We start from the raw sequence: 15,640 nt of genomic DNA, 5'->3' as shown, positions 1-15,640 counted from the left end.
ACTTGTCAACGTATTCACATATAAAGAGGAAATGTACAGACATGAAAGGGAGAATTAAAAAAAATGTAAGGCAACCCAAAGCAACAAGATTCTAGAGGACATTTTTCTTAGTGCAATTTGGAAAACGACCCTAAAAACTTTGATTGGCTGCTTTGGATTACCGACATTCAGGTCCGAAGAGTAAGACAATTGGGTATAATGCAAAGCCAGCCCTCACATCCAAGACCCTTTTGTATGCCGTTCCTATAATTTTCTATCTTCCTTTAAGGATAGCTCTTAGATTTCATCCCAACAAAAAAGTTGGTTTTATGATGTGTTAGACAGCAATTATATTTTATCAATACGGTCTATTTATTCCCGAATCCTTGATGACATCACCGAGCTACCAGTGACATGACTAGCTGCGCTATCAAAAATCACCGTTCAGTTCACACGTTGGCTGCTGCCCCGTGCGCGGAGGTTAGCCACTTCAGGCCATTGCCTCATATATATGTAAGGTAGTGTTTGGTTTTTGTGCCTGGAACAAATAAAAAGAGCTCAAACTCTTCGAAGCCTGATAAGTGGCCAACAGACCGTAACAAAAAAAAAGTTTTGAATGTGACTGAAGGGGGCAAAATATCTGCAGATCATTACCCAATGGGTCACAAAATGAAAAATAAGATCTTGAAAAACGTAGTGCTAGGTTCCCAATGAACCAACCTTTAGGAATTATGAAAAGAGAAAAAAAAGGACTCTAAAGTCCTATTCCATGCAGGCCATTCTTCAAAGTGCTTTTTATAATGCATGCAACCCAAAACCTTCAGAAGAAGTCGAGATAAATTCGGGCAGTTTTTTTTTTTTGTAAATCCAGGTTGTCGTAATGCAAGCGGAAAATGTTACGTAAAGCTATATAGCAAAAACTACTGTGAAAGGTAGGTAAGATTAATTGACTCCGGTGCAGCAAATACATTCTCACTGGAGACATAAGAAGCGGCAATATTCAACCACACTAGTGACAACGTAGACTCAAAAAAAAAACGGGAAAAAAACAACTTCATCATTTGAGATCGGACCGAGCGGACCTTCAAAACGGACCTGAAATATTTTTTTCTCATAATGTCCCTTTTTCAAAAGTAAAATGCTACATTTCTTTAAAAATTAAAAAATACTGCTAGTTTGTAACAATGTATAGCGACCGCTACATATTTTTGAAAAAATAATAATAATTAGGTTACAGGTTGAAGAGTCAGGATTTCGAAACAAAATATTAATAAAAAAAACCCCCAAGTTTATATACCTCCCTACCTCTTCAATTTCTAAATAATTTTTGTTTTTGGCAGAGGGGGGAGGGGCAACTAAATATTACATCCCTAGTGCCTACATTCTTATGTAATTGAAGTAGAATAGTGTTTTCGATGAAAGATTTGGGACGGTTCTTTCAGAGGTGCAATGTCACAGAAGTTCCCATCCTATTGACCCCAATGAGAGTGAGATGAAGGACAGGATCTCCCCTAGTAGGGATTGGAAGTAATGGAACGTATCACCACTGGAAAATGGCATGAAGGTGTCTCAATGTAGCGACTGTGGATATTATACAGTTCACAGAAAGAAAATAGTCTATTCTCGTGTTGCACGATGCCATGATCAAGTGTTGTTTTAGTCCCAAAAATCACGTTGTTAACGAAAATAAATAAAACGATCATCCGGGAAGCACCAAAAATTTTGGATAATGTAATCCTGGAAGGAGGACTTGGGTGGGGGAATACGGAGCAGTCTATATATAACAATCCCCTGGTTAGACTCTCACTCATGTTGTAGGATCCTAAGGGCAAGAGAAAACCCCAAGTGGTCTTGGAACATCTTCAAAAAACAGCTGGAGACTAAAACATGGCACCCTCTAAAATTGTATTTTTCATTTCCAGCACATAAAACTTTGGTCCAACGTTTCTTCATTTTCATTCAAATGTTCCGTCTGGTCCAGTTAAGAGGAAGAAAATAACAATTTTATATTGTTATTTTTTATTTTCTTTGCATTTCTTAAGAAAAAAACAAAAATAAAAAGTTCACATATGGAAGAGTTCCTCCCTTTCTAAATACCAGTGCTCCCGCTTTTAAAAAATAAAAAATGTATTTTCCCCGTGATGGCCATGGGAGGCCTAACAGATGAAGCGGCAGTTGTCTGAGTTGAGGAGGACCAGGAATCCTGATGGCCCAGCTTCAGTGCACAGTAAAATCAAAGTCTTTTTTTTCCCCCATATGTTTTTATATTTTTCTTAAAAAAAAGAAAAAGCAAGACCTCCATGCATATAAAGTCCTGATAGTTGAGGTTTCTTTAATTTTTCGTCCTGGTGCTAAAAATGAAAACTGGCAGGAATTTTACATCAGAATCTTCTTTACAGCAAATGACAATAAAATCGCAAACGGTAGATTGAGCTGCTTTTCGTTGAGTGTGAGGTAATCGTTGTGTCCTCATGTTGCAGATTCCCAGAGATTTGATAATTACAGTTTTTGCTTTTATTTATATTTATTTTTTGCTTGTAATGATGAAACAGATTCCCGTCAGGCAGAAAGTGAGAAAAAGGCCTCAGTGGGCACCGGAAGTGGGGCCTATAAATGCCCTGAAATTTGACCTGGCTGCTAGTACCCCTGAGTGCCCTCAATTCTGCATCCATTGGTTTGTGAATTGGCCTTGTCCGCCAATGCTGCCCACTTCAACTTCAGAGTTGTAAATCTCAAACAGTGCTTAAGAAAGGAAATTTAGAAAGAGGACATCTCTGACCTCAGCTGGACCCCTCTTTCCACTTGACCCTTCAAGACTAAAGCAGATTTTTCAGCTGCATATGTTCAATCCGCGATAGAGGCTTGGCGGAGCTCGACTAAACCAAAAAGTCTAAATGATTTTACAGCTCTTGACTTTTCCTTCTTTTTTTAATCTGATACTAAGTGGAAAGAACTTGCTCTTCTAGTCCAAAAAACGTAAAAGTTTACACCTGGACTTAAAAACTAGGTTTCTAATGGGCACTGACGCCCCAGAAATTTGTTGAGACTGCTGGAAAAGGCTGTCATAACCTTTCATCAAAGTTCGAAAAAATAATTTGCAAGTTTAAGATATCCTTTTGTAACATTTGGATTATAGTTAAGATTTTATTACGAAGTTTAAATATCATTTCTTGACCTCTATGCACCTCAAGTCCGTCATCTCTTTACCCACCCTCTCCCTTTTCTCAAAGTCTCTTAGGAAAATATCCTTATGGCTTGAGTGGCGGACGCATGGCAAACGGGACACTCTGGTTCATTACGTTCGCAGATGCGAACGGCACACTCCATGCAAAAAAGGTTGTGCCCGCAGGGCACCAGTGCAGCTGTGACCTCACTTTCGAAACATACCATGCACTCCCGGCTTCCAGAAACAGAGTTCCGAGTGGCATTAAGTTTGGTGAAGCCTGGCAGACTATCACCTTGGTTCCTCCTTGGCAAGCTAGTAAGGCTAGATTCTGGAGACCTCTGTGTGGCGTTAGTTTGGATAGCGCCACTACTTCCCGAGCGTTGCTGCTTCGTGAAGATGTTTGGGGTTGGACTATTGTTTTCTTGTCCACCCCACATGGGTCCTCCAGTTTCAGCTACACCGTAATACACGTCCTGCTTGTAATTGGGAAACAAGTAGCCATAATTGAACTCATTCTGATCATTTAGTCGGGGTGTCTCATAAACAGGTTCTGCCGGACAATCACCAATGCAGCCCAGGCTGTTTTGTCGGAAGGTGGAAAGAGGTTTGCAACTGGCTGCCGTACCGTGCACTCTCCAGTTTTCTGGATATCGACTTTCCATGCCAGAATCTGGACTATTGGAGAGAAAGTCATTCTCGTTGTTGTATTCCAAGATTTTGCCAGTTCGTACCGCAATATGTGTCTCAATTTCTTCTCTTGCTCGTTCTACATTTCCTGGAGCCCCAGTGATCTCAAACACCGGGTCTCTGTCACGGCTTGGAGTGATAATATAAGTGTTTGTTTGTTGCTGAATCCTCTTAATGGTAGCCCCTTTGGGTCCAACTACTAATCCAACAACTCTGTAGGGGACTCTGACACGGATTGTGACTTGACCAGGTAAAGTTGGGGCACTGCCAAAAGCACTACCGGCTTTGTTCCGGGATGCTCTTATCATTGAAAAGTGTTCAGCGGCGGAAATGATCTCACGTCTTGCCATAGCAACGTCCTCTCGACGTCCTGTCACCATAAACACCGGCTCTTCTCCTCGAACTGGAGTCTTGATGTATGTGTTTGTTTTCGCCCTTAGCGCTTTGATTTTGCAGCCTGAAAATAAAAGAAAACACATTTAAATAAATTTTGTAAATTTGCAAAAAACAAAACCTGTCAAAATTCAATGTTTTACCACAATAATTATTTCAATAGTCATGTAAAAGTGTACAAAACATACAAAACAAGGGAATGTAAATATTAATGTATATAAATGATTTTAAACAAGGTAGTTAGCATCCTATGTTGAGGAGCGTGGATGGTGGGCAGCAGTTTAAATCATGGCTGAAGCTTGAAGAGGGAGGAAAAGGAGATGGCAGCAACACAAGTAGAAAGGCTGGATGAGGCCAAAACAACACAAAGAGGAGGCAGGCTGGAAAAGGCCAAGCCAAGGGGGCGGGCTGGACAAGGCCAAGCCAAGGGGGCGGGCTGGACAAGGCCAAGCCAAGGGGGCGGGCTGGACAAGGCCAAGCCAAGGGGGTGGGCTGGACAAGGCCAAGCCAAGGGGGCAGGCTGGACAAGGCAAAGCCAAGGGAGGGGATGGGCTGGACAAGGCCAAGCCAAGGGAGGGGACGGGCTGAACAAGGCTAAGCCAAGGGGATGGGGTAGACGAGGCCAAGCCAAGGGGACAGGCTGAACAAGGCCAAGCCAAGGGGGACAAGGCCAAGCTAAGGGAGGGGACAGGCTGGACAAGGCCAAGCCAAGGGGACGGGCTGGACAAAGCCAAGCCAAGGGGGCGGGCTGGACAAAGCCAAGCAAAGGGGATGGGCTGAACAAGGCCAAGTCAAGGGGACGGGCTGGACAAGGACAAGCCAAGGGGACAGGCTGGACAAGGCCAAGCCAAGGGGACGGGCTGGACAAGGCCAAGCCAAGGGACGGGCTGGACAAAGCCAAGCCAAGGGGACGGGCTGGACAAGGCCAAGCCAAGGGGACGGGCTGGACAAGGCCAAGCCAAGGGGACGGGCTGGACAAGGCCAAGCCAAGGGGGAGAGGCTAGACAAGACAAGGAGGCCTGCTGTAAAAACATCAGACTCTCATGGCTCAAAAGCTTACAATGCCGCATTTCTGCAAGGTCTCAGCATAAAGTCAAACCACACAAAGAAGGAAAAAAAAGATAACAGTCATACTGCCCAAACTTGAGAGAAAATATAGAGATACAATAACAAAAAAAACTACTGGTAAAAAAAATGAGTCACAACATTGACATCAGAAGCAGAAACTAATAGACTTTTTCTTGTACACAAGATATCATAGGCAGAAAAGCTCATTTCTGGGAAGGAAGAGGTTAAAAAATAGGTGCATGCAATGACCCGGGCTATGGGGGGCTATTAATCTAGCAACACCACCCTCCCTTCACCCAGAACGCTGCCTCGGTCTCTGTAAGTGCAAACAAAGCGCACATTGTTGGCCGTCTCACAAGGGTCTGTGCTCTCTAGGAAATGAAGTCTGCTTTAATAGTCTACTAAAAGCCTCAAGGTTTTTATTTTAAAGGTTGTCACAACTCCCCACCACCCCAACAGATTTAAGAGGGGGTCTGCCGCTTGTCCCTGCACCCTCATAAAATCAGCCTCATAAACCCAAATCTCAAAGACAACATTCATAAACTTGTCCAGTCATTTTGCAAATATAACATGTGTCGTTTGGATGCCTTGACTCGGAGGAAACAGAATCCACAGCTATGAGTATTATCAGATGCTGTACGGACTGTCCAAAGCGACCACAATGGTAGTTGGCCAATTGCTTTCTTCTTTACTGATATACCCATGAAGGGTCCAAAAATACGACAAGTTCCTACAAATAAAATGGTTTAGGTTTAACACGAATTGTGGTCAGCCAAAATCATCTCTGGCAGGTCTCCAACCGTGACAGTAGATTCTAAGCTCCTAGAGGGGGGTATGTCCTACTTAAAAATATAATCTATGTAACGATTAGAGGTCTCGGGGCCAGCTGCACTTAGGAGGCCACTAAACAACATTTGAAGATCATGGTGACTAGATTGTCAGCTTTCAGACGATGATGAAACCAAAGCTACTATAATATATAGCAACCTGCCAACAAACTGCTCTTTTGCAAACAAAAAAAAATTCTGCACACTATGCAGAAATCTTAAAAATTTTCCAGAGAAAGTGCTAATTTGATCAACAAAAATCAAAAGATACCATGCCTATTAGGGTTTTATCGAGTATTCTGACCCCATAAATCTAAAAAAAAAAAAAAATAACTAAATCGAGACGTAGAAGCAATTTAGGGCAACATATAGATTTGGGCCCTGTCAGCTGCTCTTACAAAGTGGAGTCAGCCATTTTGTGCTTGTATTTAGTCTTCATGACATCACAATCAAGATATTAATTACCAAGCCTCTTTGTCATGAATATTGGTTTGGTCAACGCAAAAGTAAATGCTAATGTCTCCTGTTCTAAATTTTCCATGGCAGTAATTATTTAAAAAGGGACTATAAAAAAGATTTCCATAAATATTTGGACATGACGACAAAATGGCCGATACCCCTACACCTTTCACATTTTGATTTCGGTCAAACTACAAACCAACAGGAAGGACTTTAAAGAAAAAGTAGATCAGTACTGACCCAGACTTCTTTTCCTCACTTTCATTTTTACTTGCGATTTAACCCTAAATACTCCCCCAGCACCCCTCCCACAACACCCCCCCGCCCCCAAAGAAAAAAAAATCAATAAACAAATCCAATGACTTGGCCGGGCCATGAACAGGTTAACTGTAACGGCCCGAGAGTCTCACTTGCTGCAAGAAGGTTGAATTAATCCCTTCTGAAAAGGCCTCATTCTCTGGGGAGGGCGTGTGAGGGGGCCAGAGACAGCCACAAAGGATTTCTTAGAATCTCACCAAGGCTGTGCGAATGGGACAGGACTGGCACTACACACAATGTGTGTCTACATCCATACATCCATACGTAAAACGCATATGGAGGACTGTACGCCATAAGCTGAGTCAACAACAGCACATGTCCCATATCATCTGCCTCCATTACACAGCAGTATTATCTGACCTCTTTGGGATATTCTCCGGAGGGGGCTGAATAATCTCAAAAGTAAAGGTACTTCTATCTTGGGGGACAAAACAACATCTTCAATACACTCGGTTTGCTAGAGATTATTTTCTTCCCATAGACCTATCCTTTCGGGATTTACCTACCTCACATTTTCAATCAGAGATGAAGGAACTATGTTACAGGTCTTACTCCTCACATAATAGATATCAATAGACAACAACCTAAAATGTTAGGTGCCATCACCGAAAATTGACTTAAAAAGAAATGTGTACCTAAAGGCGTTCTCAGCCTAACTGTTGATTAACGAGATAGAAAAATCACTAAACCTCGGTCCATCTGAAGAACGGAGTAATCCGAACCAGACTGGTTGCTAGACAGTAATCCAAATCGAATGAACAGCGCTCCAGCTTTACCATGGCTGAATAAATAATTTTTCTACAATATTACTACACCCGGCTGGAGCGCTGTTCATTCGATTTGGTTTACCTAGAATATCCAGGAGGGTTCTCTGGACATGGAACAGGCGCCCCAATGAGTGAGTGCTGTCAGCCACCTTTCTACATTTTTATATGGTTGCTAGACAGTGTCATCTTAGCAACCAGATAGGACTTTAGTCTATATGAAAACTTGATGTCTGACATGGTAACAAAGGAAAAGAGGAGGTTGAAAACGGTCAAGTGATGCTATTTCCCATTTTAGGCTGATATTTCTAAAACCAAACTTAGTTGAAGCAAATCCTTGAACTGTATTTGCTTTGATGGAAAAATTAGAGATGGTTTTAAAGAATTTGGAAAAAAAAAGAACCAACAGGAAAAGTAAAGAAAAAAAGCCAATACTCACCCAGGACCTCCTTCTTATTGAACATAGTAAGCGTCACAGACACCCCAATTCTGCTTATCCATAGGCACAAAGGACCTATCAGGCTCCCTATTTACAGTACAGGGTACATTTAGGCTTTCTTCATAGTCGTTCCTCAGACAATCAATGAGCCTTTTGGGATCAACTTTACTCTTGCCTGAAAAGGTTCTGAAGAGTGATTCAAAAACTTTTTCACTTTAGAAGACATTTTTTGGGTGCGACCAACAATAATTACTAACAAAAAAAAACAACAACATAAAAAAATGTAAAAACAACCTATTTTGTCCAACTATAGAGACAGCTTGAGCCAGAATAAAGACCAATTAATTTCCCATCTTTCAATGCGCTCCAAAGCTATCCAGCCAGCTACTTCCCTCCATCCGGTTTATCTAAAATATATAGCCAAGGGGAGATCAACGAGAGATGGATTGAGAGGGTGACGAGAAGGTGTGGGGGAGTATCAGGAGAGGAATGGGTAGGGTTTCCCAATGCACAACAAAGGAGCACCCTAATAATCTTCCTTACATTATTTGCTTTTGCTCCCATCTAAAACTTGACTTCAGTAACTCTGTCTCTGAGGAGCAAGTCCCGATCTAGTAATGACCTAGTCAATTGTACACCTCAATTTAATCCACACTGGTGAGGACTACAACTCTCACACGCCAATGACATGCCATTGTCTAGAAGTCAAAACAATATCAGACTATAAATATCCTTATAAAAATAAATTGAATGAAATGTCACATCATTTGCTTCCCCCCCCCAATCGAGGAACCAGAGAGGTTTCACCAGAGACCATCAAAGTCTATTCTATCACAATCATGCATGATTATCTCTTTTGGTTTGCCCGACCTGATGTTATTTCTCAACTATCCCAAGTCTCTTGATGAAGTGCCCTATTCATTGGCTGAGTCAACCAGGCATGAAGAGGAGATAAAGAAAAAATATTAAGTCTCCCAAAGAACAATAGGAAAGGTCAACAAGGGCCCCTTGTCACAGAGGTGGGCACAGCCTATCGATTCTGTGTGCTGATCCTTTCCCAGGTAACTATATCCCATGTGATCGAGATAGCGCATTGGCCAGATGGTCGCATGTCTCAATGGCAGAAAAATAAGTTGCAGCAACTAGGTGTTCTATTGTCAGTTATAGGCCCTCTGGTATAGGTCTGGAATATATATAAAAAAAAGTGGCTAACTTTTTGGAGTAATAAAATATCTAAAAAATGATATTTAATTTAACCATTTCAAACTATGAATCAACTTTTGGAAAGTTCAAGAGCGACCATGAGTTAAGTCAACTGATAAGCCAGAGAATCATCAAACTACTATATATTATACCAAAAGACACCTCTTCTAGATGTTATCGTGACAAAAGCATACGCAAGATCATGAAGCATCTGCCAACTTTTTTGAGAAAAATGTTTAGCAAAATTTTTAACACATATTAAATTAGATAAATCTTTCAAGGTTGCAGAGGGAGTGTTACAAAAATGTACTGCACATGTATAGAGTTAAGAGAGAAGGGCAGTAGGCGTCACCCCAACTTTGTATCAGCTTCATGCCAAAGTGTGTCGTGTGTTTACCAACACTGCGCCTGCTCCATTGACAGCGTGAATATGCCGCTGCCAACTATCGCCACGCCCCACCAACGCCACCACCCCATCTCAGCCACCAATGGCAAAACCCTCCTATCAGGGAGATGACTGATATAATTGCTAAGATCTAGGTTTCTAAGGGGGTGCTGCAGAGAGTCATTAAGATCTATAGACGCAGCGCCAAGCCACGTGCATGCCAATGCTGCCAATGTAGAGATCCCTGAAATATTCTGAATAGAGCAGCCTTAGAGGGTTCATTCATTTTGACGAAAATTCACAATGAACCGCTACTCTAATGGAGAAATGTTAAAGTAAAACCAGACCCTTTGGTTCAGCTTTGAACCTCTTATTATGTGTTGCTGGGGGTCACAAAAGTCGGTAATTAACGAAACTGATATTTCGACTTAAATATCACATTAAACGTTGTATCCGTCATATCACCGCCTCCTTTTATGTTGGCTTTCCACGACATGCAGTCACTCCCACCCAAGAATCAATTCCCGACACAATAGACACCTCGACATACGGTAGATTAGTTATCCATCCAGAGACCCTCCAAATGGTTTTCTTTCATTTCTAAAAAGAAGACGTTTAATGTTTGTGCCTTTGTGCATGTTTCACCCAAAAATATCAAAAATAATAAAAAATTAAAAAATCACATTTGATAACTAAAAAATATCAAATTATAAAACCAATCTAAACTAAAATAACAAAAAACAAAACAAAAAATCGGAGAAACAGCAGGCAACCCCCACCCCTCAATTTCCCAAACGTCTGTTTCTCTCCTCTGCAATACCTTCCTAGAAACACGCATGGCTCTCTTCGCGACTGTAAAATAAGGACCACACCCCCCTAACTGTTTTCGCTACAACCTGCGCATACCGCGCGCTCAGAGAAAAAAATGGTGCAAATTCTACCTTTTGTCTAGTCGCTACAACATAAAACCGTAAAGACCATTCACCTGTAAAGGTTTACTAAACAGAATATTTGCTAAGAAAGGCAGAGGTGGGATTTCCGTAAAGTTTATACATCAAATCTGAATTTTTTTTTAAAAATCTGCATCTTCAGGAGTCTCAGCCTTTTTTTTTTGGACATCAGAGGGGTCTCAGAGAAATAAAGAGTTAATAGAATCATCCACTTTCCAGAGTTCTGGTGGACCCTGCGCCACTTTCAGACTCCAGATATTGAACATCCCCATGGTCCCTTTGTTCACAAGTAGCAGCCATGCCTGTTTTCTTTTTATATGACTATCTCCCTACGGAATGTCTTTATTTGGGTGCCTAGATCTCCACCATCTTAAAATATATCTTCTCGAGGAAATAATCATTCCTGAGATTTGGAGATGAATTATTTAAATTAGCCTCAAGCTGCGCTCCTTCTTGGAGCAAAACCCAAGTGACGACACTGACTGGACGGTGGACAGATATGCAGTATGGCGGGCAGGATTTTTTTTTTTGTTGTTGCTCCTCTAGACAAAAGCTGGGACAATTTCTGCATCTCCATAGCACATGTGCAGAAGAGGAAAGTCTACATATCTCCAGACAAAGAGCCTGCGAAACCTCACTTCCTGCACTACAGCATGCTGCTGCACCACCACCACTACCACACACAGGTTGATTGGTGCCTTGCAGGCATGAAAATTTAGGGATGCAGAGCACAAAACTGACCAAACACAATAAAAATGGCTCATAGAGAACAATGCCTTCTAGTCTAAGCACGGTAGATCCCCACCGCCTGCAGTTGCATAATTTGACAAGTCCTACAACTCGTCATCTTCCACCCTCTCGTCTCCACGGCCATTTCTGAGACACAACGACAGAACGAGACACACAAATAATCGCTGTTACTACGAGAGTTTCGTGACACGCTGTCTGCTCCACATAATGAGCAGGCAGGCTTTGTTGTAGCACCCACCATCTCGAGCACATGGCGACCATGGTCCATTTGTGTTTTGGTACCCAATGCCATCTACATCGCCCGGGCCTCCTTCTGGGGGTGAGATATTTTTGGAACGAGCTCTGGTCATATATTGGACAGCTGTATCGAGAAGAAAGCATGGCTTAATAACTACCACGTGCACCACCGAACAAAGACCCAACTTGACAGGTGTTGTGGCCAATATTTCAAGTTTATGGAGCTGGTGTTGGTCGAAATCTTACAAAATACTTAGTAGGAACGCAACCTTTTTGGGCTCAAGTGGTAATATAGTAAAGCTTTCCGAGTGGGTGTGTGAGGGAAAATGGAGAAGGGGGTCAGAACCAGTTTTGCAAAACCTCCAACATAAAGAACTTTCAAATACAACATATATATGCCAAATCATAGCGACATTTACGTGTCACCCAATAAACTACGAAAACACCTCAAAGGACAATGCAAAAATGATGGTGATGTCATATCATCCATCACTCTAGGAAAGGCAGGTTTTTGTTAAGGGGGTGGGGATGAGGGGTCCGAAGAATATGGCACTCACTACTGCAGCCCCCCACGTTCTCCTCCCGATATCCGCAGAGGGTAAAGCTTACATACAACACTTCAAAAGCTCAGATTGGGCTCTCAGAAACTAAATATCCACCAAGCTCCTGACCCAAATTGTTGACATGGCTGCCCTGACACCCAAACTACACAACACCGCTTGATTTTCCAGACCCCATTCTGGAATTTTGGATGTGATGGAGCCAAGGGTAGCGGTAGACAACAAGGCGAGAAAGAAAGAGATGCTAGATCCTGCACACACCCACCAAAAACTTCTCTCCTGCTAGTAGAGTCCCAGCCATGGAAACATAAATATTGGGGACCTCGTTTCCCCCATTGTGTTTATAGACTTTTCTATTAGTGGTGGCTTATTAAGGATAACCGGATTTACGGGTCAAGTCTTTTTTTTTGCCCCGAATCTACGTACCCTTTCGACAACAAATATCAGTCTACGGTGCCTTTCGAGAATATTTATTTTGTCACCAATCTTGCACCACTAAAGGAATTGGGCTGAAGTGTTTGGTGGTGCGGGATCCATCCATCCTGATTGGGGACGCTTGTGTGCAGGGAAGGTGGGTGTGGTATCATTTTAACCCTGACAAGTCCTCCCCTAATCCCTGTAGCCGAGAACAAAAGCCTGGCTTCAAAAATAAGGCTCCAGGCAGCCGTACGCTCCAAGCAACCCTCACAACCGTATCAAGTTTTCACCCAACTCTGAAGAGCCCCAATCACATTATAAGTAAGGAAGTTCTGAGGGTCCTAAAGTCATAAAAGAACATCAGAGTCCCTTTCCTTGACACTAGGACCCCTCCTCCTCCTCAGTCTTCCCTCCAACCATCAGCACTTCTGATTCCTAAACAAAGGCGACAATCTGCCATAGTGGGTATCATGCCCCAGAGCGTTGACCCAGTCCAAAAGTCCCAGAGCCTGAGGGACGTCAAGACCTGGACCCAGCGCACAGTGGGGGCTGCATGCGCTCCACGGCCAGACTGCAGCAGCGTATCCTTACATAAACTTTTCCCACAGCATCTCTCAGGAAATGCCCACATGCCGGAGACAATGGAAAGAGTGCGAGACAACAAAAGGCTCTACCAACTAGCCCTGCCACATAGAAGAAATCAAACCCGTCCACCCCTCTGACCCCAAACACAACACATAGCCCCCCAAAACCCCATCTGCACCAACACCCCTCCCCAAAAAAACCCAAACCCCAAAATGCATGAAGTCACAAAGACAGGGCAGACATATAATAATAGGTGGCCAGTGCCAGTCTCAGCGCCAGGACCAGGGGGTGTGTATAGGTGACAACCTCCCTAAACAAAAGAAACACAAGTTTTTTAGGGGAAACAAGGAAGGGGGGATGGTAGGGCGCAATGGAAAGGGTGCAAAAGAGGGGAACAAAACAAAGACCCCTCCCCAAATAATGTAAGGTATGGGATGGTGCTACAATGTATCATCATCCTGCAAACAAAGCATGGATGTATGAGTTGTGTATTGTCTGGAGCCCAGACAAAGCAGCAGCCACCGCCGCCCCCCTGGGGGCAGAAGGTATGGCCATGGCATGAGGTACCCACCAGATGCCCTCACATGGTGCAATGATGGAGACAAAGGAGCTGACACTCACCTTGTCTGCCCACAATCTCAGCCACGTGTTCGGAGCTGGGCACTGGCACACACTCTGTGGTGTTGGAACTCTTCAGCCTCAGCTCTGCCTCCTTGTACAGGGCACACAGCTTGCTCTCCCCGGATTTCTGGGGGTGCTGACCGCTGCTGGAGCTGTTGGTGCTGCTGCTGTTATTGTTGTTGTTGGTGTCTTCTTCTGTCTCTCCCAGACCCAGGAGGCAGAGTTGGTCCAGGGCGATCTGCAGAGCTCTGTCATCCTCCAGCACCCTGTCCTTGGTGAGGTCTGCCATGCCATGCCCATTCCTTTCCATCATCCCTGATACCACCAGGCTAGGCATGGCTAACAAAGGCTAGGGAACAAAGAAGAGGGGCAAGAGAGAGGAACCAGAGGAGAGCGAGAGAGGGAGACAGTGGGAGAGGAGGAGGAGGGCGGAGGCAGGCTGTGCACCTCCCCGCTCCTCCTCCTGCTCTGCCCTGCTCCTCTCTCCTCCTCCTCCGCTCTCCTCCTACTCCTGGCAGCAGCGTGCGGGGAAACTCTTTTGTTTGAAATTCGCTGCCTGCTCCGTGACAGACATCCCGGAGCATGCTGGGAGTTGTAGTCCTTCAGGAGGTAGCGATGACACTAGGGAGTGGAGGGGGAGGTATGTCGTCCAAGTTTAGAGGGGTTGGAGTGAACTTTCGAGTCGGGGGAAGTTGATCGAATGGGAAGTGGCTTGGGGGTTATTTGGATGTTGTCGGGACGGGTGAAGAGCGAAGGTATAGGCGGTTGATATTGGAAGAGTTGAGGGGGCTGGCTGGTAGAGTGAAACCTGTGTCTGATAGAGGGGAGCCTGGGTGAGGGGACTGGCTGGTTGAGGGGAGACTGGCTGGGAGAGGGGGCTGGCTGGGAGAGGAGACTGGCTGGTAGAGGGGAATAGCAGGTAGAGGAGAACCTGGAAGAGTGGATTGGCTGGTAGAGGGGAGCATGGGTGAGGGGAATGGCAAGTAGAGGGGAGCCTGGGAGACTGAAATAGCTGGTAGAAGGGAGCCTGTGTGAGGGAGCTAGCTGGTAGAAGAGAGCCTAGGTGAGAGGACTGGCTGGAAGATAAGAGCTTGGGTGAGTGGAATGGCTGGCCGAGAGGAGCCTGTGAGAGGGGGCTGGACAATTTCAGGAGGAGAGTTGAGGACTGCTGAAAGGGACAATGGGGATTGTAAATAAAGATATACATTTGTAAAGGTTGTAGGGGAAATGAAAAAGTTGGTCTGATTTTGGAGTTGTAAAGGGGGTGATAAAAGGGGTAGTGAGAAATTTGGTGGGTTGCAGGCAGGGAAAAGTGAGTGGTGGAGCTATATGAAGGAGTAATAGGGAATCTGTAGGTTAGTGGCGTGAAATGAAGGGCAATGAGGATTTCCGAGGTTTGGAATTGTTAGCAGGGTGATAAAAGGGGGTGATAAGGAGTTAGGTAGTTGATTGGAGGGATTAGTGGGATGAGCGTAAAGGGGCTCTAGAGGTTTGTGGGAAGAAAGGTTAATGGGGATGATATAAGGACGTGATGTAGACCCCGGGGTAGCAGGGTGGATGGAGAGGTTAGTGGCCTGATAGGCATCTTAAGAGAGAAATGTACGAAGCAATTAGGAGGGGTAATTGGGGTGGTGTAATGTTATGAGGGTGAGGAGGTAATTGGGGAATGTGTTAGGGGTTGGAGGAATTTTATTGTCAGGGTACAATGGAGGTGATGCTGAGATATCTCGGGTTCGGAGTTGTAGATAATATGGAGGAGGGATGTATTGAGGAGACACATCAGGTAAGGTTTCTAGTGTGTAGATTCTGGGGGGGACAGTTATATACATTAA

At 44.0% G+C, this 15,640-nt stretch overlaps 1 protein-coding gene across 1 annotated transcript; it reads right to left on the bottom strand.

Annotated features, from left to right (window-relative positions):
• Nucleotides 1-840: 840 nt before the first annotated feature.
• On the bottom strand, nt 841-14,219 carry MEX3A (mex-3 RNA binding family member A). Its single transcript, XM_069728880.1, has 2 exons — nt 13,809-14,219; nt 841-4,289 (listed from the first exon to the last, which is right to left on the bottom strand). Exons 1-2 carry the CDS (start codon nt 14,143-14,145, stop codon nt 3,214-3,216), a joined length of 1,413 nt encoding a protein of 470 aa, XP_069584981.1. The 5' UTR covers nt 14,146-14,219; the 3' UTR covers nt 841-3,213.
• Between the last annotated feature and the right edge of the window lie 1,421 nt (nt 14,220-15,640).

The sequence above is a fragment of the Ranitomeya imitator genome, chromosome 1, assembly GCF_032444005.1.
Source record: "Ranitomeya imitator isolate aRanImi1 chromosome 1, aRanImi1.pri, whole genome shotgun sequence".
Lineage (NCBI taxonomy): Eukaryota > Metazoa > Chordata > Amphibia > Anura > Dendrobatidae > Ranitomeya > Ranitomeya imitator.
The sequence above is the reverse complement of the archived record's forward strand: the minus strand, read 5'-3'. Positions and strand labels throughout refer to the sequence as shown.

Bases quoted from the DNA above. Each gene is read 5' to 3' on its own strand.
- MEX3A (XM_069728880.1), bottom strand. From the start codon at position 14,145: ATGCCTAGCCTGGTGGTATCAGGGATGATGGAAAGGAATGGGCATGGC. The intron at 4,290-13,808 runs GTGAGTGTCAGC...TTTTATTTTCAG, and splicing joins TGAGATTGTGGGCAGACAAG to GCTGCAAAATCAAAGCGCTA.